General features: G+C 52.4%; 7 protein-coding genes across 7 annotated transcripts; 2 read left to right on the forward strand and 5 right to left on the reverse strand.

Annotated features, from left to right (window-relative positions):
- Positions 1-138: 138 nt before the first annotated feature.
- Positions 139-1275, reverse strand: CDEST_07260 (uncharacterized protein; the record flags this gene model as incomplete). Its single annotated transcript, XM_062923419.1, has 3 exons — positions 139-407; positions 488-956; positions 1027-1275. 3 exons carry the CDS (start codon positions 1273-1275, stop codon positions 139-141), a joined length of 987 nt encoding a protein of 328 aa, XP_062779470.1.
- A 343-nt stretch (positions 1276-1618) lies between these two features.
- CDEST_07261 (uncharacterized protein) lies at positions 1619-3283 on the reverse strand (the record flags this gene model as incomplete). The annotated part of the gene is made up of 1 exon (XM_062923420.1): positions 1619-3283. One exon carries the CDS (start codon positions 3281-3283, stop codon positions 1619-1621), a length of 1665 nt encoding a protein of 554 aa, XP_062779471.1.
- Positions 3284-3959: 676 nt separating this feature from the next.
- On the reverse strand, positions 3960-4237 carry CDEST_07262 (uncharacterized protein; the record flags this gene model as incomplete). Its single annotated transcript, XM_062923421.1, has 2 exons — positions 3960-3990; positions 4029-4237. 2 exons carry the CDS (start codon positions 4235-4237, stop codon positions 3960-3962), a joined length of 240 nt encoding a protein of 79 aa, XP_062779472.1.
- A 553-nt stretch (positions 4238-4790) lies between these two features.
- On the forward strand, positions 4791-6090 carry CDEST_07263 (uncharacterized protein). The gene has a single exon (XM_062923422.1). The coding sequence runs from the start codon at positions 4865-4867 to the stop codon at positions 5825-5827; it is 963 nt and encodes a 320-aa protein (XP_062779473.1). The 5' UTR covers positions 4791-4864; the 3' UTR covers positions 5828-6090.
- A 496-nt stretch (positions 6091-6586) lies between these two features.
- Positions 6587-7327, reverse strand: CDEST_07264 (uncharacterized protein). Its single transcript, XM_062923423.1, has one exon. It carries the CDS (start codon positions 7189-7191, stop codon positions 6727-6729), a length of 465 nt encoding a protein of 154 aa, XP_062779474.1. The 5' UTR covers positions 7192-7327; the 3' UTR covers positions 6587-6726.
- A 1179-nt stretch (positions 7328-8506) lies between these two features.
- Positions 8507-17203, reverse strand: CDEST_07265 (Putative Acyl transferase domain superfamily, phosphopantetheine binding ACP domain, thiolase; the record flags this gene model as incomplete). The annotated part of the gene is made up of 14 exons (XM_062923424.1): positions 8507-9355; positions 9421-9741; positions 9838-10106; positions 10164-11660; positions 11729-11814; positions 11895-13207; positions 13275-14654; positions 14725-14879; positions 14950-15679; positions 15745-16094; positions 16162-16402; positions 16464-16626; positions 16692-16797; positions 16852-17203. The coding sequence occupies 14 exons, from the start codon at positions 17201-17203 to the stop codon at positions 8507-8509; spliced, it is 7812 nt and encodes a 2603-aa protein (XP_062779475.1).
- Positions 17204-18399: 1196 nt separating this feature from the next.
- Positions 18400-19274, forward strand: CDEST_07266 (Putative serine hydrolase FSH, alpha/Beta hydrolase; the record flags this gene model as incomplete). The annotated part of the gene is made up of 2 exons (XM_062923425.1): positions 18400-18538; positions 18598-19274. The coding sequence occupies 2 exons, from the start codon at positions 18400-18402 to the stop codon at positions 19272-19274; spliced, it is 816 nt and encodes a 271-aa protein (XP_062779476.1).
- Positions 19275-19954: the final 680 nt, after the last annotated feature.

A 19954-nucleotide genomic window follows, 5' to 3' on the forward strand; every position in this document is an offset into this window, starting at 1 on the left:
TGTGTAGGACTTCCTGTGGCAACCCTGAAGGGTATTGTTTTATTAGAACATACTTTATATTTAATGCTTTTTCTAATAGTTCTAAAAAGATGAGTTTGTCTTTTAAGCCAATTTATCTATTACAAAGCAAAAGTACTTTTATACAAATTTGTTTCGTCCCTCCCACCAACTATGTAAAGGGGGCGCGCCCGAGCACAGAAAGTGTATTGGCGTGTCGAGGAGGAACCTGTTAATAACTTCCGGTGGCGCGATGTCGAGATCGTCCAGCCGGTACAGCTGCAAACTGTAGTTTCGTAACATCTTGGATAGCTTCTGCGCTACTCCCGGGACCTGAAGAAACAGCCAACTCCGTTCCAACAGTCCGATTTGTGTCATAGCCTCCTTGACATATTGCGAGCTCGCCGATACTATTCAAGCCAGTCAATCGGCCGGTCGGAGAAACACGACGGTGGCTATGTCTACAGAGGGAAATGCTGTCTGAACTTACACACGCCGTACTTCTCCATCTCCATTTCAGACTCCAAGATCCGGTACTTTGTAAACATGGGATCGGTGGTCTCCAGCTTTCGGGATTGGATGTGCATGTTGTAAAGCGTGATCTCGAACGGTGCGCCGTGCGTAGCCCACGCCGACCAAAAATCCTGGCTGTGTACCATCTCGACGTACTGGAAGAGGTCGTCGATGACGGTCTTCTCGATTATCCACTCCTGGCTCTCCAAGTTCCAGAACGCCGGACCGAAGGATTCGATGGTTCGGTTCAGCATACCGGCCGAGCCCGACATCATGTCACGCATCACGTCGTGGTTCGTGTTGCGCCATCTCCATACCGTTGTGGCTGCGACATAGGTATCGAACATCTGGCGTATGCTGAATGGCTGGACGACGATGGACTCCGAGTCCAGCCAAAGCGCGTAGTCGTATTCGAGCGTCGCGGCTGCCGCCAATTTCTTGATCGTCTGGTACTGGTACTTCCCTCGTTCTCGTAGCACCGCCGATGTATCCTCGCGCGTTATTTTTTCCATTTACTATTGAATGAAACACTGGCGGGAGTATGTCAAACATGTTGATAATATGAACATTCGCCTTCGGTCCGTTCACGTTATTCGGTGGGACAGGGAAAATGCTGAAGGTATCCCCGCAGCTCGTCAGGTTGTCCACAGCCCCCCTGAACGCATCGACCTCGCCTGAATCCGGCACGATGACATTAATGTCGACCTCTGTGTAGTCAGTACAAAGACACATGAGCGATTGGAGGAAGTCGATGGCTAGCGGCATGTGTTCGCTCTGGGTCTTGTCAGTAACAGTGGCTGACAACACATTGGACTTGGGATGAGGGACGACCTACATATGTTGGCAAGACGATGCTGTACTTAAGGTCACGAAGAGCCACCTAGTCAAAGGCTGTCTGAGCTCCTTTTTGCGTCTTGGCGCGGTCTACAGACAGACGGGGCAAGCGCAGATCGAAGTGCAGCTGTAAGATATAGCTGAGAAGTCCGAGAATACAGAGAGTAACTCTAAATCCAATGTCGGCTTGCGGTGAGAGAGTTCCCACGAACAAGCCGACTGCGTCACCACCCACCACCCGTCATTCAACGATTAGGTGGGCATCGAGCTTTCGTCACAGCTCATCCCCGCTCCCTTCTGCTCCATTGCCGACAGGGCGGAGGCTCTTCCACTCCAAGTACCGTTTCGTCACCGGGACCCTCCCGTACGCGTCGTGGCCCCTAGCTCTCTGGTACCAGTAGGCAACCACGGAGTACAGGCACTTGTTGCCACGACCCCACTCGTTGGGCTTGTACTTTTCAATGTAAGCCTCGAAGCTCTTCTGGAAGGGCACGTCGTTGCACACGTGGAAGCGGCAGACAGACATGTGACCGTTGGCATCCAGTTCGACGTAAGGCTGGCAGGCAAAGGCGCTCTCGAACGTCGGAAACGGCGGCTCGGCTGCCCACGCATAGCCGACGTAGTCCTCCGAGCCGGTGCCAAATGTGGAGGGGAACTTCTCGCCGTCGACGAAGAACTTCTCGTCCCCCTCCCCCCACCACCAATCGATCGACTTGTTCCCGCCGACGCCGTACCACCAGTCCTTCGCTGGTACCTCGGGATCCTCCCAGTGATTCCAGATGTGCATCTGCACGCCGCAGAAACGGCCCGGCCCATCGTTCAGCATCAGGATGGGCCAGTCGATATCTCGGCCTTCTTTGATGGGCTTCTCGAGAAACGCGTCTCGGTGCCATTTTGCATGGAAACGCAGCATGTGCTTTGCGGACTTGTCGAGCGGGCGTTGACAGACAGTGAAAAAAAGTTTTTGCTCTCTCTCGCCGTCATTGGTCACCTCGAGCATGGCCCTGTCGGAGAATGGCATGAACCAGTGGCTGTAAAAGCCGCCGCCGTCTGTCGAACCTTGGGGGAGGGAACGGTACGTCTGGATGCCTGGAACGCTGCCAAAGGAGTCTCCGAGCGGGGCCCATACACTCGGTGACGTGTCATTGTCCCAAGTTATCTGCAAGACGAGTTCTCGCAAGACCTTGGCCGTACGGCGAGAGTCGTGAGGTAGATCCAGCGGCACAACGCGGATACCGGTTATGGCTCGGTTGCCCATGAGCTCTCGTACACTGCGAGTCTTGCCAGGAGGGATGGTGACCGTGAGTGTATCCAGCGTGTCGCCTTTCGACCGAGGGAGCGTGGCCCAGCCACGCCGACTTAGCTTACGGTCAGCCGCGGCCAGTGTCAGACATGCTTCACGGTCAAATGTACCGGCAAAGCGCGGCAGTGTTGTATGGCTCGGGAACGAGGTGTACGTGAAGTGATAGTAGGCTCCCCAGCCCGGTCCAAGACGGACCTTTGCGTAGCTGTTGTAAGGGATGAGGATGAAGCTGTTACGGCCGCGGGACAGCGTCGGCGCGATGGAGGGAAAGTTGTGCGGCATGCCCTGAAAACGATCGAAAAAGTCCCGGAATGGCATATCAACTGCGGGCTCGCCGCCGTGCCCCTTATCGATGAATATTTGTATACGAACGGTGTCGGGCATGGCCGACCAGGAGCGCCATATGACCCCCGGTCCGCGCTGTTCGAAGGCGACAACCCACTTGCCCTCCTTGCGAATGATCCCGTTGCCGTCGTTGTTGGCGTCCCAGTCAATGTACTCGCCCTTCTCGGGGTCATAGCGAGATCGCCGGTCATAGCTCGACATGCAACCACCGCGCTCACCCGGAGACGGTGGCTCGGCAAGGCGCTCAAGGTTGTAAAGCCGTTGAACGAGGTCGGGGTATGACAGCTGCATTTTCCAAAGGCTCCAAGATTCCGAGATAAATGAACAACTCAAGATAAGGGGTGATATGGATGATGGATGTGAAAGATTTATAAGATCAAGGATTTGTTTGGTTCAAGTGGTGCTGCAAGAGATTAAATATGACTGACCATCTTAGAGTTTGTGTCAGCTAGAATCAGCCAACCACAGATGCTCGGCTCGGATGGATATTGGTCGCGAGACGGGCTGGCGACAATCATCAGTACGGTTCAAGGCGTCTCTTCTGTCTTTCAAAGGTCTCAATTTGCTTGAAAGAGTCAGCCATCTGGTCCTCGTCTGTCTAAATTTACCTAGACCGGGGAGTCTTGTTTTGCAGGATTTACGGACAACACACCTCGTCTTGTTCAATCATAAGAGCCGTGAACTCCGGCGCCGTCAAAAAGATTATCTCTGGACAACAGCGGCAGTGGGTTGCCGTTTCGAACGCGAACAAGATCCAGTCAAGGTAAATCAATTGTTTACATGATGTAACAACCACTTGGCAAGAGTTTGTTGACGAACTTCTCCAATTCCCGGTGAGTTAGAAGAATAACAGTCCAGCATTTTGACAAGAAAACAACACCAGATGCGGAACAACGAGAATTGATGGACTAGTTGACATGATATCGGCCTTGCCAAATATCATAGCAACGTGCCAAGTTAGACAACCTCAGTGGTTGGAGCTAAGCACCGCACGCGTACTGATGAAAAAATGGGTCCCATATCTCTGTCAGCTTACCCACGGATCGAAACGCCCGAATGCGAGGATACTAAGACCAGATTAGGCATTCTATGCAAGGGTGAACCCTCGGCTTTCCTTCTTCGACGTTCCCCTACCTCCGCTCGGCGACTCTCCGAGCTTGTTGGGCCTACGAGATCACCAACAACGGGACGACACCTGACGAAGGTGGACGCTATGCAACTCATACAGACGGTGCCCACGCGCATTGAGCGGTTCGACGAATCACAGAGACAAACAGCACAGTCTCCGGGGTCATCACGATCGTAAAAGGTTGGTTTTGTCCCGAGCCACCCGGAGAGAGCTGCGACGAGGGCCAGGAAGGGCAAAGAGCCAAGAGCCAAGAGCCAAGAGGTTGGATGTGTAGATTTAAGGGCATTTCCGGCAGTATACATGCATGCAACCTTGCTGCGACGCCGATGGCCATCGAATCATCAGCGTAGGAATAGCCATGCCCGATCTTATGATGCTCAGCTCTCACGAGGCGTTGCTTCCTATTGTTTAGTTACGTCATATTGTCCAAGAGAATCGTCGAGCGGCAACCATCGGTTTTGGTTTTCGGCGTTGGCCAAGGCTGTCGCCAAGCGAGGAAGAACAGCTCATATCAAGCTCGGAATCAAACACGCAGTGACATCATTGTCAATTATCCTTTGGTTGTCTCGGTCTCATCAACCACAAAAGAGCTTATCGGACGCGGACTGTTTGAGAGCAGTGCCAACCCAGTTCTACCAGTCCATTTCACAAAAGAGACCTGGGACTTCGCCTTTGCACAGAAGACCACTCGTTGGCATCGACCGAATTAGTCATTACATCGTCATTTTCAATTCTAAATCAACATGCGAAGAGCACTGTTGGCTGGCGTGGTTCTTATAGCCTCGGTTGCTGCCCAAGACACAGAGATCTCGTCCTGCAGCGCTCTCTCTTGCATCAATTCCGAAAACCAGGGCGTCTGTGCATCGGCCAACTCTTCTCGCGCCGTTGGGGTGGGAATGGCCTCTGAAGTCCTCGTCATCTCGGGCGAGAAACTTTCCTTCACTTTTGTTGACGGCAGCCCAGATGGCGTACTTGTATCCCAGGAAGGCTACCAATTTTCCACCCAGACGCTCTATGTCGGCGTGCCCCCAAACCATAACTCGAGCAACGAAAGGGCCGTATGTGCCCTGATGTTGCAACATCAGGCGCAGACATTTGGACTGCCGGAGGACAGCGCGCGAAACACAACTTCTTGCCGCGCAGTAATGCCCGATAGCTGTCAGAACGAAATGACCAGTTTAGTAGAGCGGTTCCAATACACTGGAAGCGCTCAGAGCAACCAGACCGGAGGTACCTCGCTGCCACGATGCAAGTCGCTGGCGCAATTTCTCAACACCAACATCAACCACGAACTGTCCTTTTGCGGACGCTACACCGGCTTCATTAACATCACCGGAGGCCCAATCTCCGGTGCGGACCTTTCTCCCAGCCCGGTTCGGCTCCAAAGCGAAGGCTGCCAGCCCGTCATCCCCGAGAGCTACGAGCTCCGCAGAGTTGCTGAGATGCGACAGATTCTTCCCACAGGAGAGGTCAGCAGCCGATCTTCGGGTGGCCGCTCAGGAGTGACTCCCATCTTCATGGTTCTATACGACGAGGAAGGAGGCAGCCCTATCGTGCAACTCACCTGCATGAGGACGTTCAACTCAGATGGCGAGGAAATGCCGGATGCTTTGAACACCGACGAAAGCAGCGCCATCCGAAAAGAGCCTCGTGCCGTCGCCGGGATTATTGCGTGTCTTCTCAGCTTTGCCTTCCTCCTTGCCTGATCAGCGTAATCAATCATTGCGTCAGGAGAACCACTTGCAGGGTTTAGATTGGAAGTGATGGTAGCTAGAATGCGTTCCTTGTAATAAAAAAGTATGATAAATCTTTGCTCATGCTATACTGGAAGCAAGCATATTCATGTAAAGTATAGAAGATTAAAGATAGTCCTGCGTTCTCTTCGTAAGCAATTGCAGTTTACGTAGGGCTTTAGGTTTAAGTGATGGGTAGTTGACTAGGTCGGTATTCAAGGTCTAGGAATATTGGCACCAAATAGCCCTATTGACCCGACCCCAGCATATACCATCTCATTAAGCGCGCAAGTACAAGTGAAACTAAGCGGCCCAGTTTAGAAGATAATGCGGTTTTTCTACTTCCAAACAGCATTAATTGTTGGATCTGTGGTGTTTCCAGCACTGTTGATGTCGGAACAGACGCCGTTTCAGCAAATGCCTCTGCCGCCGTTACACGCATCGCTCTCACCGGATGCTGGCTGTTTGGCCTGGCGGGTGTTGATTTAACCCGAGATTGGCAAACGCAGTAACAGTCAGGACACTGGTTAGAGCGGCAGACAAGATATCCATAATGGCAACGTGCTCTCGTGGGAAGATTCAGCGCAAGACTCGGAACAGCATAGTAGTCTTGCGAGATGACGATTTAGAATTCGAAGATTAATTGTTCCTGACGATGGCTTTAAGAAGGGCAGAAAAAATGCAGAAGACTGAGCATGAGCGTACAGCGAGCGTTTAGGGATTACACTAGGGGGCTTAATTAAGGATCTATTATTAAACACCTCTTACAGTAGCTTTGCTAAAGTACATAGTAGCCCCTTGCTGCGCTAGCTAAAGTACTTTATGTAGAGATACGCCAACAGGCTAGGTAGGAGGACTTGATTCAGACTGGATTAGGACTCCATCTGCACATACCAAGTACCATCCAAGCGAGGGAGTTGGACGCATCCATCCAGGAAAGTCGGGATAGAGTCGGCTCCAACCTGCCTAGCAGCGTCAATCGAAATGCGAACGGTCTCCCTAGCCGGGGTGGTTATGGTGTCCACATAGTTGCTGAGGATCACGGCCTTCCAAGTGACTGAGTTTTTGTTGAGAATCTGGAAGTTCAACCGGGGATTGGCCGGTGTGGTAGCGCCGAAGTCAAATATAACACTGACATCCGGGGTCGCGATCCATCCAAGGGAGCCGCGATGATCGATCTCGCCCTGGATTTCCTTCCGATCGACATGGTTGACGCTCAACACAGGGTAAGTCGAGCCGATGCAAGAGTTCTGACGGGTGTCGAGTGTGTCAACAGCGCGGGACATGACGGAAGTAGCCAGAGGGGCAACGGCCAAAAGAGTGGCAAAGAACTTCATGATGGCGGCTTTTTAAAGAGTGTGAAGCTGAAAAGCTAATAAAGAGTGTGATTTGAGAGATAAGTGAGTGAGTGAGTGTTGGAGTGATGAAGAACGAGCATCGTGGCAGGAAAACACCGCTCGCTTTATACTTGGATCTGTGGGGTCCGCCAATCTTCACATCAATAAGCTACACATATGAGAATGCTCTGAAGTTGTATAATGCTATATTCTACTTTTACTTTTTCACCTTGGCTTTCTAAAGTGAGTAATTGGTAATCTGAACTTTGATAATTGTCTAGATATGTCTATTCGGCCTACGGCTGGGATAATCTTGTCACCTTGTAGCCACGCATCCCTACCCAGATTACAAACCTAAACCCCCACATGCCTAAGAATTCTCTGCTTATCATATGCTTTTGGTGTGCACGGGGCACTTAGGAAACTTAGTATGGAAGGCTAGTAACGCTAATATTGCGGGGTTGACAACACAGTTCAGCTGTAGTATAGGTTGCCTGCTAGAAAGAAACTATTTTAAGTACACTATTCACTGTGTAATTTCGGTCTAATCCGAACACTTCATGCGTTCAAAGCCAGCATTAGGCTTTTGTATTAACAATTAAAATCTTATAAATTAGGTTTTACCGGGACACCTCTACTACTTTTCAGTAACATAGGTCTATTAAGTAGATGCATAAAGCTGCTAGGAACACTCACGGCATGTGGGTAAGCGACGGATTCCCCGACAGTCTTTTCAAGGCGGCAGTGTTTGTTGGCGCGTCGATGCCATTCGACTTAGATACGGGAAAGGTTCGTCTAACGTATGACGGGACGGGATGTCTTGAGTCATGAGCTTTTGCACGCAAGACCATGCGGTATTTGATCAGTCGTCGACTTTGGTTTTACGTATTTCTCTCGGGAACCTTAGTTTTCTAGGGCGCTTAGCTTTGCAGTGCAGGCTAGACGTGTCTGGCCAGACAGGATGGAAAGTGATACTTATTCTTTTTCTAAACATAACCCCAATCTAGCATTACTGATTAAAAGTAATACGCTTCGTTACCTCGTTGTCGATCAACTATTTCAAGTCAGTTTTAAGTACCCATACATGACACTTGCGGACTTCGGCGACCCCGCTCCACTCCGAACACGTACCGCTCCGGATGACCCACTCTTTCGGCCCGGTTCCGAAAACGCGGCACACCGGGAAACAAGGACCGGAGCTGATGAAGATTACGTGTGCTCTCTTCAAATGGAACAGAAGACCAATTATCTTGCGATGCATTGAAGTATAAAATTGCTACAATTATCTTGAAAATCACCAGTATCCAACATTCTTTCACATATCCTTTGTATTCTCCACGTTCCTGACGCTCGCACTGACCAATTGACTCTTTGCTGCAATATTCTCTGCCAGCTGCGACACGGGCGCGTTGCTCAGAATGTCGAACACGCTGACATCGCTCTTAACATCCTTGAATACCCAGGCGCGCACCTCGACAGCCACCAAACTGTCAACGCCGTACGCATTCGCGGGTCTGCTCGAATCCAGGTCCTCGATTTCGATCAACATCGCCTTGGCAAGCTTGCGCATCAGGGCACCGCACACCAGCTCCGACGCCTCCGCCAAGCTCGTGGCCGCCGCCAGCGCAGCTTGCAGCTCCGCCGTCGTATCCTCGTTAACCACAGCAAAAGACTGCGTGTCGTAGATACGCAGGTGCGCAAAGCGGCCATCCTCAAACCAGTAAGGCTCATCGTGGCCGTTTTGCTTGAGCAACCCGCCGGTGGAGAGGCCGACGACGGACTGGATTGGGAGCTCGTCGGCCATGGCTGCTTGAACAGTGGCCAGCAGCTCTTTCTCACGGACACCAATCATGGCGCCCGATTTCAGGTAAGTCAGAATCTCACCACGCTCGGCCGTGATGCCGATGCCGAGCACGACACCGACGTTGATGCTTGTACCCTTGAGGCCGTGGGCGCGGCGGTTGTGCATCAGAGCGTCCTGGTAAGTGTTACCTGCGTTGTAGTTTCCCTGTCCTCGGGAGCCTACGATGCCGCCCACCGAGGACAAACAGATGAAGAAGTCGAGGTCCTTGGGAAGCATGTCGTGCAGATTGCGCGTTCCTTGTACCTTCGGACGAATGGCGGCCACGTAGTCGTCAATGGTCATTCTTTCAAAAGTAGAATCCTAAATCGTCGTTAGATCTCGGCTGCGTTATTTCTTTCCGCAACAATGAATATGACAGTTCATACCTGGAGTTGCATGGCACATGTGAGTACGCCGGCGATGGGAGGGAAGTCGGCCTTGATCTTATCGAGTGCTGCTGCAAAAGCCTCCTTTTGGCTGATGTCGCACGCGAAAGCCTTGACATTGACACCGCGTTTGACCAGATTGTCCACGAGTTCCTTGGCTGCTGGCTTGGTAGCTCCGGACCTGGACGTGAACGCCAGATACCTGGCGCCGTGATCAACCATCCATGACGCGATGGAGCGGCCCAGACCTCCCAGGCCTCCAGGAAGAAGATAGGTAACGTCCGGTCGCAGGTAGAATGGCTTGATTCTCTGCGGGACGATCTGAAGGTAATCCGAGTTAGTATGATTTCTCTCTGAAGGCAAAAGCAATGAAGCGCATGGATAGGAAACTGTGAAGTAGGCGGTGTTTGATCGTACCGGGACCAGGTCATCATCTCCCGCCTTCAGAACCATCTTTCCAATGTGTTTGCCGGTCTGCATAATGCGGAAAGCCTCCTCGATCTGAGAGTAATCCATCACCGTCAGCGGATCAATAGGTCTGATGACCCCTTCCCCTAGAAGTCTCATCACATCGGAGATGATCCTCGCAAATAGCGGAATGTTGCTTCTGTAGATGGAAAGCATGTTGACGCCGGCAAAGACGATGTTGTGCATGAAAGGGCTCATATCTAATCCGGTGTTGCCCACTGATAGAAATATCCCGTTAGTTACCGGACGCTTGTTTCGAATATGAACCGACTTACCAATGTCTCGCTTGCCAACCTCAATGAAGCGGCCAAAAGGAGCAACACAAAGCCAGGTCCGGCGGAGGGCCTCACCAGCCAAAGAGTTGATGACCACGTTCACGCCGCGGCCATTCGTCATCCTCTTGATCCCATCGGCGAAGGAGAGATCTCTGCTATTGAAGACGTGGTCTTTCAGAATACCGTACTTATCCATCAAGAACTGCTTCTTGGCCTCCGACGAAACCGTGACGTAGATTTCGGCGCCAATGTGCTGCGCCAGAATGATAGCAGCCTGTCCAAGGCCGCCCGCGGCAGCATGAATCAAAATAGACTCCCTTGCCTGGAGCCGTGCCACGTCGTAGATGGAGTAGTAAACCGTCGTCCAGATGCACGGGATTGTTGCTGCGGCTTCAAAGGAGATGTTCTCGGGCATCTTCTGGTACATGTCTTCCGGGTTCCGAAGAAAGGTACGGTAACAACCGAGGCGGAATGTGATGACCTTGTCTCCTGGCTTGTACTTCTTGACGGCATTGCCCACTCGTGTGACGACTCCGCTGCACTCGACGCCGAGATCTGTGTCGGCAATCTGGCCCATGGAGATCATCACATCGTGGAAGTTCATACCGACTGCCTTTACGGAAATTTCGACAAAGTCGTCAGGAAGCGCCTTGGCATACTCCTGATCGTCGATGAACTGGAAAGTATCGAGCATCCCTTGAGTGCGCACAGCCAGTGCAAGCGCCCGCCCCGGTTGGTTGTAAGGAAGCATTTCCGGAAGTGGCTGCTCGGCGCTGCTCTCCAGCATGTCGTTGATCGGGTTGTCTGGCTCGAGGCGGGAGACGTAGACTTTACCGCCGCGTAGAGCGTATTCCCAGTCTGGACGCTCGATCTTGCCTGAGTTGGTGCTAGATCTCAGGATGCGGAGAACCGACTCCTCGGCGCCCTTGGGATCGGTTGCGCCACTCGGGTCGAGGTCCAGGAGCGTCAGCTGAATGCTAGGAACTTCACCTCGGAATGTGCGGCTCAGTCCTGGAAGCAGGTTGGATTCGGGCACTTCACTATCCATGGCAGCACCTTTGGTAAGCCACAAAGTGCTCTTCGCTGTGAGGATGAGATGCTTGAGCGCTTCAAAATCAGTCTGGCTGATGGTATCCATGAAAGGCTCAGAAACCTCGATAAACGAGAGGCAAGCCTTTGATGTGAGATCTCGGCTCACGGTCTCCTGGAGTGAAGCGATATCCACTTGGCAGCCCTGCGACCTCAAGGTGTGGATGATGTTAGTGAAGAGCAACTCGTCAGCATCGTCCATCTTCACAGGTTTGATTGCCACAATGTCTTGAGGCAAATCCTCAACGGGGAGGGGAAGTGCTCTCGATATCATTAGAGAGACGGAGTAGTCCACGGTCGCGTGATCACGGAAAACCATATCTAGGCCTGTGAATCCCTGCTGCTGAAGACGGGTCTGCCAACCCTGCTCCGTGAGCATTGGGCCCCAGTTGCGATTGTCATTGACACCTGGATCTCAGTCAGTGTCCATCCCACCTTTAAAAGCGCGCTCAAATTCATTCTGGTTGGTGTCTCACCGTTCCATAACCCTGACAAAGTACCAAAAATCAACGGCACGCGAGCCATGGTGCCGGTAAGCTCGACCAGCAAGAGGGTGCCGCCACTGCAGATGGAAAATGTCAGTGAGTTCGGACAGAATCAAGAGCAACGAGCGTTTGGGAGTAAGGTAGGAAGACTACTTACGGCTTCAGCATGGTCCTGCAATTTGCAAGGCACGCGTCAATGGAAGTGGTGGCGTGCAATACGTTGTTCGCGATGACGAGGTCGTAAATACCCGGAGTAATGCCTTGCTTGACAGGATCCTTCTCGATGTTCAGGACCTTGAAGTCAAGGAACGCAGCCCACTCTTTGAAGTCCTCCTCAGCGGGTTCGAAAAAGCCACTGCTGATGTCGGTGTATGTGTATTGCGAGAGGCAAGCAGATGCCTCTGACCGGTCACCGAGAGCATTCAGCACCACCGTAGTGGTGCCTCCAGTTCCGGCTCCGACCTCGAGAATCTTCATGGACTTCTTGTGCTTGAATGACTCGATGAAGTCCTCAATGATGGGGTTCCACTTCTCCGTGCCGATACCGTTGCGGTAATAGTTCGTGAGAAGGTCGTCCTCCCTCAGCACCTGGAGCGGCTCAAGCTCGCCGGAGAAGATCTTGTCAAGTACCGCTCCCTGCTTGCACATGAGCTTCCCGTCAACGGTGGCCTCGGAAACCTTGATCAAGTGGGCATCGTCAAATTCCTGCGTGGTCTTGAGCCAGTCGAGATCGGGAGTCTGGCAGTTGAGCTTGCCCTCGGTCGCCAGGCTGTATTGTAGCTGCATGAACTTGTAGAATTGTTGAAGGTGTGGAGCGAAACTCTCGGCGTTCTTAGGAGTGTACATCTTCAGCATGCGCTTGCAGATAATAAAAGAGGCCAGTTCGAGATCACGGATCGCGTCCCACTTGGTGTCTGGTATCTTGTCCGTGGTGCGTCCAAACCACTCGCGAGCGGCCGTTGGGCTGAGATGTTCCATGTCGACGGCCCATTCGGGGCGGGCACCGAGCTTTCGGAGAGACTTGGCTGTTGAGTGACTGGAACCGTCGGACACACTTTCGAGTGCAATATTGCGACAACCCTTCATGATGACGAGTGGCTCAGCCCAGGTCTCGTCAGACACGGCCACCATTGATTGGGACTCGTTGAATCCATACGGAACAGAGCTTGAATAACCGTAGAGCTTCGTGCCGGGCGCTGTGTCCAGTTTTGCGGAGACGTAAACACTCTCAACGAAACGGGGAATCTTGGCCTTGTCCAGAGGTGCGTTCGCTGGAGTCAAGGCAGGGATCATCATCTGAATGAGGCCGTCCAGCGTCGCTGGGTGGATTACATGGGAGAACTCGAAGTTCTCGGGCATGTATCTCTTGGTATCGGGAATCTCGAGGGCGCAATGGGCCTCGTAGTCACCAGACCCAATGTAAGTCAGGTTTGTGAAGGAGGGACCCCATTGCAAACCGAGCTCTGCCATCTAGTTGGTACGATTTGTAAGTTGGAGAATTCTATATCCTTCATCGACCTCGAGAATGCGAACTTACAGCAGCGTAAACCTGACGAGGGTCTTCAGCACGCAAGCCTGCGTTCGCCATCGTCTCATACTCCTTGCGATACTTATCAGACTCGGCAGTACGCTCGTTTCTGAACGTCTCGTTGACAGTGTCTCTGTAGTTCACTGACACGAGGCCGGAGCAATGCTGCTGCCAGTCCCCTTGACGATTACGGCAAGAAATGGTGAATTCGTTCCAGAACGAATCGGGCAGTCTAGATCCTGATCTCCAAGGCCTGAACTGCAGCTTGGTCTCAACCGGCTCTTCAACCGGTACAACGATGGCAGCGCCGGCGGCAATGTCGCGAAGATGATAGCCTTCGATCTCTTTCGTATGATCGGCGATCTGCTTGGCAGCCTCGATGGCCATGACGAGCATTCCGGCGAAGGGGTAAAGGATCGACGACTGGACCTTGTGGTGTTCCATCCATGGCATCTCGGATACTCTAAGGTAGTTCGTCCAGCTTGGCTCAAGCTTGCTGGAATGCGGACTCAGGCAACCGAACAGGTCGTGTCGCGGGTGCTCACGCTTCCTGAAGGCAACAGAGACGGGCGACTCGTACCAATAACGGTAGCTCCGGTTCCAAGCAAATGGGGGCATGTCCGTCAGGGAAACTGTGGCACCGGTCACCCGATTCGTGTCTGTAAGCCTGACCGGGTATCCGTGCTGGGCGAGTTTGCCGGCAGCGTCGAGGGCTGTGACTACCGCGTTTTCCCCTCTAACCAAGACCGATGCGTAGGGGAGCTCGAGCTTCCCTTTCTCCTGAGCGCTCAAGATCTGGTTCAGTGGCCCCTTCAGCGCAGCGTGGGGGCCAATTTCCATGAAGAAATTGACAAATGTGGCATTCTGCGTCGTTCGCCTCTTGTTGGGCCGGTATGCAAGAGCGGCTTCCACGGCTTGTGAGAACTTGACAGGCTTGACCATGTTGAAGACCCAGTAGGCGGGACCAAGATCGTTGTCCTCGACGACTTGGCCGGTGACAGACGAGAACATTGCCACACCCGAGCCCTGTTTTGGCGTAACTCCCTGGAGAGACTCGAGATAATCATAGACGAGGGTCTTCATATGCGGCGAATGGTAGGCCGTCTTCACCGTGAGCCTCCGAGCGAAGACTCTGTCATCGGTTAGGAACGTCTGGATCTGATCAATGGCGCCGATGTCGCCGGAGAGTGTGACACTGGCAGGACTGTTGATACAAGCAACGACCAATTGGCCGTCAGTGACTCTGTCGAGGTAGGAATGCACGTCAGTTTCGCCCAAGCCCACAGCAAGCATGGCACCGCGCGTCTGAAGTCCGCTACTCAGCCGACCACGGTGGTAGGCAATCTTCCATGCCGCTTCTCTGGTGATGGACCCCTTTGCATAGGCAGCCTGAACATGGTTAACACCAATGATGTATGTGTGAAAGCTGGTCGATGGCGGTCTAGGAGGTCTGACTCACAGATATTTCACCGCTGGAGTGGCCAACAACCACAGATGGCTTGATGTCCCAATCAGCCAAAAGGTCGACAAGCGCAATCTGTAGCGCAATGCAAATTGGCTGGCTGAAGCTAGGTTCGTTGATGTGCGTCGCCTTCTCCGTGCACAGGAGCTCGTCTAAAGAAGAAGAAAACATTTAAGTCAGGTGAAACTGTCCAGAACATGGAGATGTGTTTGTCGTACTTACCGTGAAGATTCCATGGGCAGCCAAGTGTCGAAAGATAGTCGCTGGCCTCAAGAATGCTCTTGCGGAAGACAGGATAGACCAGGAGCTCACGGCCCATAGCAAACCACTGCGCGCCCTGGCCCGTAAAAATGAAACCGAGTTTTGGAACCTGCGAGGATCTGACAGGTTTGGGATAGTTCTTCTCGAGGCTCGTTGTTAGCTCTTCCACAGACGAGGCAACGACGTAAGACTTCCACGGAAGTCTGCTTCGCTTCTCAGACAAAGTGAAAGCGAGCCTTTCCAGTTGCGACTCAGCCTCGTCAAAGGTCTCTTCGACTTGCTTTTGTTGAAGATACTCCAGTAAAGAAGCCGCCACTCGATCACAACCAATTTGTTCGTGCGCAGACCACATAAAGACCTTGGGCGAAGACTGGTTTTCAACGCTGCCCTCGCTGTCGGTCTCACTAGGCGTGGCGACACCTACTGAGGGTCTATGGGAGCCGTTGACGGAGCCGTTGACCTTGGTGCCATTGCTGTTATGGTGCCCATTCGTACGCTTGTGCTGGTAGCCAACATCGCCATCGGTTTTACCACCCCCGACAGTGACGTGGAGACCCTTGAGACCCCGAGAGACGAGGTAGTGGTAGGCGTCATCGACGATACAATGAGCGTTTGTTCCGCCGTAACCAAAGGAATTGATGCTCGCTCGTCGGAGACCATCAGTGGGCCACGAGAGAAGCTCTGTTGGAACCTGACATCCATTCATCGAGTCAGCGCAAGGAAGTTCATTTGGTAGATCGATGTGGCCGCACGTACCTGAATACCCCATTTTTCCATTGGGATCTTCGGGTTTGCCTTCTCGAACCATAGGTTGGGTGGTATCTGGCCCTTCTCCAACGCATAAATGGCTTTGATGAGGCCGCCGAGACCACTCACGCCTTCCATGTGTCCGACGTTCGTCTTGATGGATCCGACAATGAGCGGCTTACCAGGCGGCCTCGCGGCACCAAGTGTTGCTCCAATGGCGGAGGCTTCCAGGGGATCACCAGCTGCAGTTCCTGTTCCATGAGCCTCGAAGTATGTCGTGTCTTGGAAGCTTAAGCCTGCACTCTTGTATACGGATCTTATCAAATCCTCTTGGGCCTTGGCGGAAGGAAGAGTGATGCCTGAAAATCACAAAGGTCAGAGGTTTTCAATTCCGATATGAAAGAAACCCAATAAGCTCCTGCTTACCAGGCGTGTGGCCATCCTGATTAACACCAGTTCCACGGATTACGCCGCGAATGACGTTGTTGTCTCGCAGGGCGAGATGCAGAGGTTTGATAACCATGACGGCGGCTCCTTCACCTCTGGCATAGCCGTTCGCCTTGTGATCGAAGGTCTGAGATTTGTTATCAGGACTCAGAAAGTGCAGAGCAGTCATGCTGAGCTGCATCTCGGGCATGAGAATGAGATTGGTGCCACCGACGAGAGCCTTTCAAGAACAATGGGTTAACCAGGAGATCATCGATGAGTGAGGACGGGTATTTCCGAACCGTTTCTGTTTCGCCTGTCCGAAGACTCTGGCAGGCCAGATGAAGTGCAACAAGCGATGAAGAGCAAGCGGTATCCAAACTGAGACTGGGTCCCCTCAGATCGAAATACCACGAAACGCGGTTGGAGATGAGCGTGGATCCATTCCCCGTGGCCTCGTACAAGCTATGGACGTTAGCAATCGATCATCATGTGTGGTGGTAACATAGGCTTAGTGAGGGCGGTCTTACGGTAAATCTTCAGGGTCGTGAGCTCGCAGACTCGAATAGTCTCGCGTGAACGATGCCATGTAACATCCCATAGACGTTCCCGCAATGTCCTCGATTCGGATTCCAGCTACGCATGATTAGATGACGGAGCGCTTTTAAAAGGACTGGAAAAATGACAAACCATTCTCTAAGCTCTCATAAGAGACCTCGAGTGCCATCCGCTGCTGGGGATCCATGGCGTGGGCCTCCTTGGGGGTGATAGCGAAGAACGGAGCGTCGAAAGCGGAGACATCATCTTTCAGAAAGTGACCACCTCTGACGTTCATTGAACCCTGCCGCTCAGCGTAAGGATGGTAGAAAGCGTCGATGTTGAATCGACTCTTTGGTATCTCGGTCATGGCATGGCGGCCGTTGGAAACCATGTCCCACAGCTTCTCAGGGTTTGTGGCATCGCCAGGGAAACGGCCTCCAATCCCAATAATGGCAATCGGCATGGAGGCATCCTCCTCAGGAGTGGGTGTTCGAGTTGACATGAGTGCAGTTGAAGCCTCTGTAATTGAAAAGATGGTGTTGAAGGTGCTTGGGGGATGGCGAAAACGAGATCGAGTCTTCGCGGGGATTCGGCTTCTTTTAGTCAATTGCCATCTATGAAGAATCAAAGCGCAAAGCCTCGGAGGAACTGAATTTTGATCGGATGCTTATTGGCGCCCATGATGCCTTCGTGCCAGATTGCTGTTGGTTGTTCAACTCCCAGAGGCACAGTTGCTGCCTGTGGGCACAGCCATGTGAATCTAGGCCTGGACTATTATCAGGTTCCTTCCACAGGCTGACCAAAGATATGGCGTCGTTACAGAGATAGGCATTATCACGAAAGTCTTTTCTGGATTCAGATGAGGCGTTCTCAGCATCCTGCATCTGCATTGGTGCCCGAATTCGAATCGAAGTTGGTAGACAAGATGACGATGGTTCAGGTTGACCGGTCCGCGTGCCAGCCGCCGCCGCTTTCTGCAGTTCTTCCTCAGAATAAGCCCCCAACTGTCTAGTTTAGGACACATTCCATGTCTCTGCAGGATCCAAGGTGTGTCAAAGATGACGAGCTCGCATCTATTGGTCGGTTCGCTGTGAATCATTGACTGACAGCAGGCCATAAGTGCATGAAATGGAAGCGGCTTCCTGAGCTGATGACATGCATTCATCCGCCGTTCTGCAAGAGTCGAGGGAGGGGGGCTAAAGGAAGTCCTCCCAATAGTAAATGATAGATAAGGGATGTAGTATTGGTTGGGAATGACTACTTTCGGTTGTGTCAGGGATACGCATGCCGCGGACAACCAGTTGATGCCACCCTCGGTGGAATTCGAGAGCGGCAGTAAGTCCATGGCCCCCAAATGTACCGTCAAGTCCCAAGTGTGATTTCATTGGAACATAACGTAACACTAAAGTAACAATGAATGAAATGGCATGCGGTAATCTGGGGTAGTGCTCACCCGGGCAACTTTCTATGGGATGGCGTATTTACCTCTAAGCCAGCCGTGATGGGAATGCTATCTCGACATTAGCGTGACGCATATTGGTTTCTAAAGAGACATGGATAGATTTACAGGTGGATTTCAGATTGTAAAGTATTTATTTTGCCGTCTTGGTCTCGGTCAAGTCTTTCGATCTGCCCCAGCTTGACAATCCCTTTCTTCATCGCCCCCAAACCGTTTGGTTCTACTAGGACTCCCCTACCATGCGTATTCTTTGCCTTCACGGTCACGGCACCAACGCCCGCATCTTGGAGAGCCAGTTGGAGAGGTTGCGTGCAAAACTCCCTCATGATTGGACCTTCGACTTCCTCGACGGTGAGCATGTTGCTCCACCAGCTCCAGGTAGGTGATGCGCTTTCTCCCCCTTGACGCGGGCGGTGCTGAAACTCGAAAAGCTGTAGAAGCAATATTTCCCGGCCCTTACCTATGCTATCATGGCGAGCCAGTTGAAGAGGACGTTAAGGCTGCCCACCAGTTCCTCTTGGAGGTGGTACGGGAAGAAGGACCCTTCGACATGGTGGTGGGGTTCTCCCAAGGCGCTGCCTTGGCCGCTGCGGCCATTGCTCGCCATGAGCAGCAATATCTCACCGACGATCTTTTCAAGGCGGCAGTGTTTGTTGGCGCGTCGATGCCATTCGACCTAGATACGGGAAAGGTTCGTTTAACGTACGACGGGACGGGATGTCTGCGGGCGGAACGCCTGGACGCGTCTGGAAACGCCATCCCTGAAGAAGATGGGTTACGTTGGGCGAATGACTGCAGGACGGCCACCGTAATCAACGAGTTCGAGAGCAGGAACCCGGACGTTCGGCAGACTGCACCCCAGAGCATCGAGGTCCTTCTGAGGTACCATCCTCGGACTCACCCGCAAAGGATTCAGATCCCAACGGTGCATGTGGTTGGTGCCAAGGACGGATACGCCCAACAGGGATTGGATCTGGTGTCTCTTTGCGACTCGCGTGTTTGCCAGACCATCATCCACGAGGGTGGTCATGAATTTCCTAGAAAGGATGAGGCGCTTCAACGGGTCGCAGACTGCATGCAAGCGGCAGCCGCCCAGACGAGTTACCTCCAGTGATTCGGTTCACTTGGGAGTTGGTCCAGACCGAAGCACGCAATGTCTTACTTCTGTTATCTCTTCTGGCAGTCGAGAAGGACTTCTATTTGATGCTACGATGAACAGTTCATGAATGTCTGCGTATCTGTCTTGAGTCGTGTCAACCTCAAGTTCTACTGACTCGTCTACGCATTAGTTCCAATTAGATAGCTGCTTTCAACTGAAATGCTCACTTAAATAAGAGAAAACAGCCGTAGTTCTCATTACTGGGTGCGTTTTATTCTACTTGAATAACAGCAAAACGGTAAGTATACTATACATCTTCTCTCCAACAAACCAGGGCTGTTTTCTGTTATCTAGGTGATGCTGCTGTGCCTTTCAATAGACTTGGCAATGCTATCACCTCTCCCTAATTTGACGTGCATGCTTCGCGGGGGCAATGCATGACGGCAAATAGGATCAACGGGAAGTGGAAGACTTGTTTCCCTGATTGGCAGCGGGTAAAATGACGGAGGTCAAATGGTAGGTTGATGGTATCCAGCGGCACAGTCAGGAGTCCTTGCAGTCGGTCTCAACGAATACACGTCGACGCGAAGCGAGGGCTGCAGTCCTACCCCCCAAGGCCAGAGGAGGCACGTCGACCCTGTCCTACACCGCCTGCTGTCATTGATGGAGTGTCGGTGCGGGATTTCCGCTTGCCA

This window comes from Colletotrichum destructivum, chromosome 4, assembly GCF_034447905.1.
Source record: "Colletotrichum destructivum chromosome 4, complete sequence".
Lineage (NCBI taxonomy): Eukaryota > Fungi > Ascomycota > Sordariomycetes > Glomerellales > Glomerellaceae > Colletotrichum > Colletotrichum destructivum.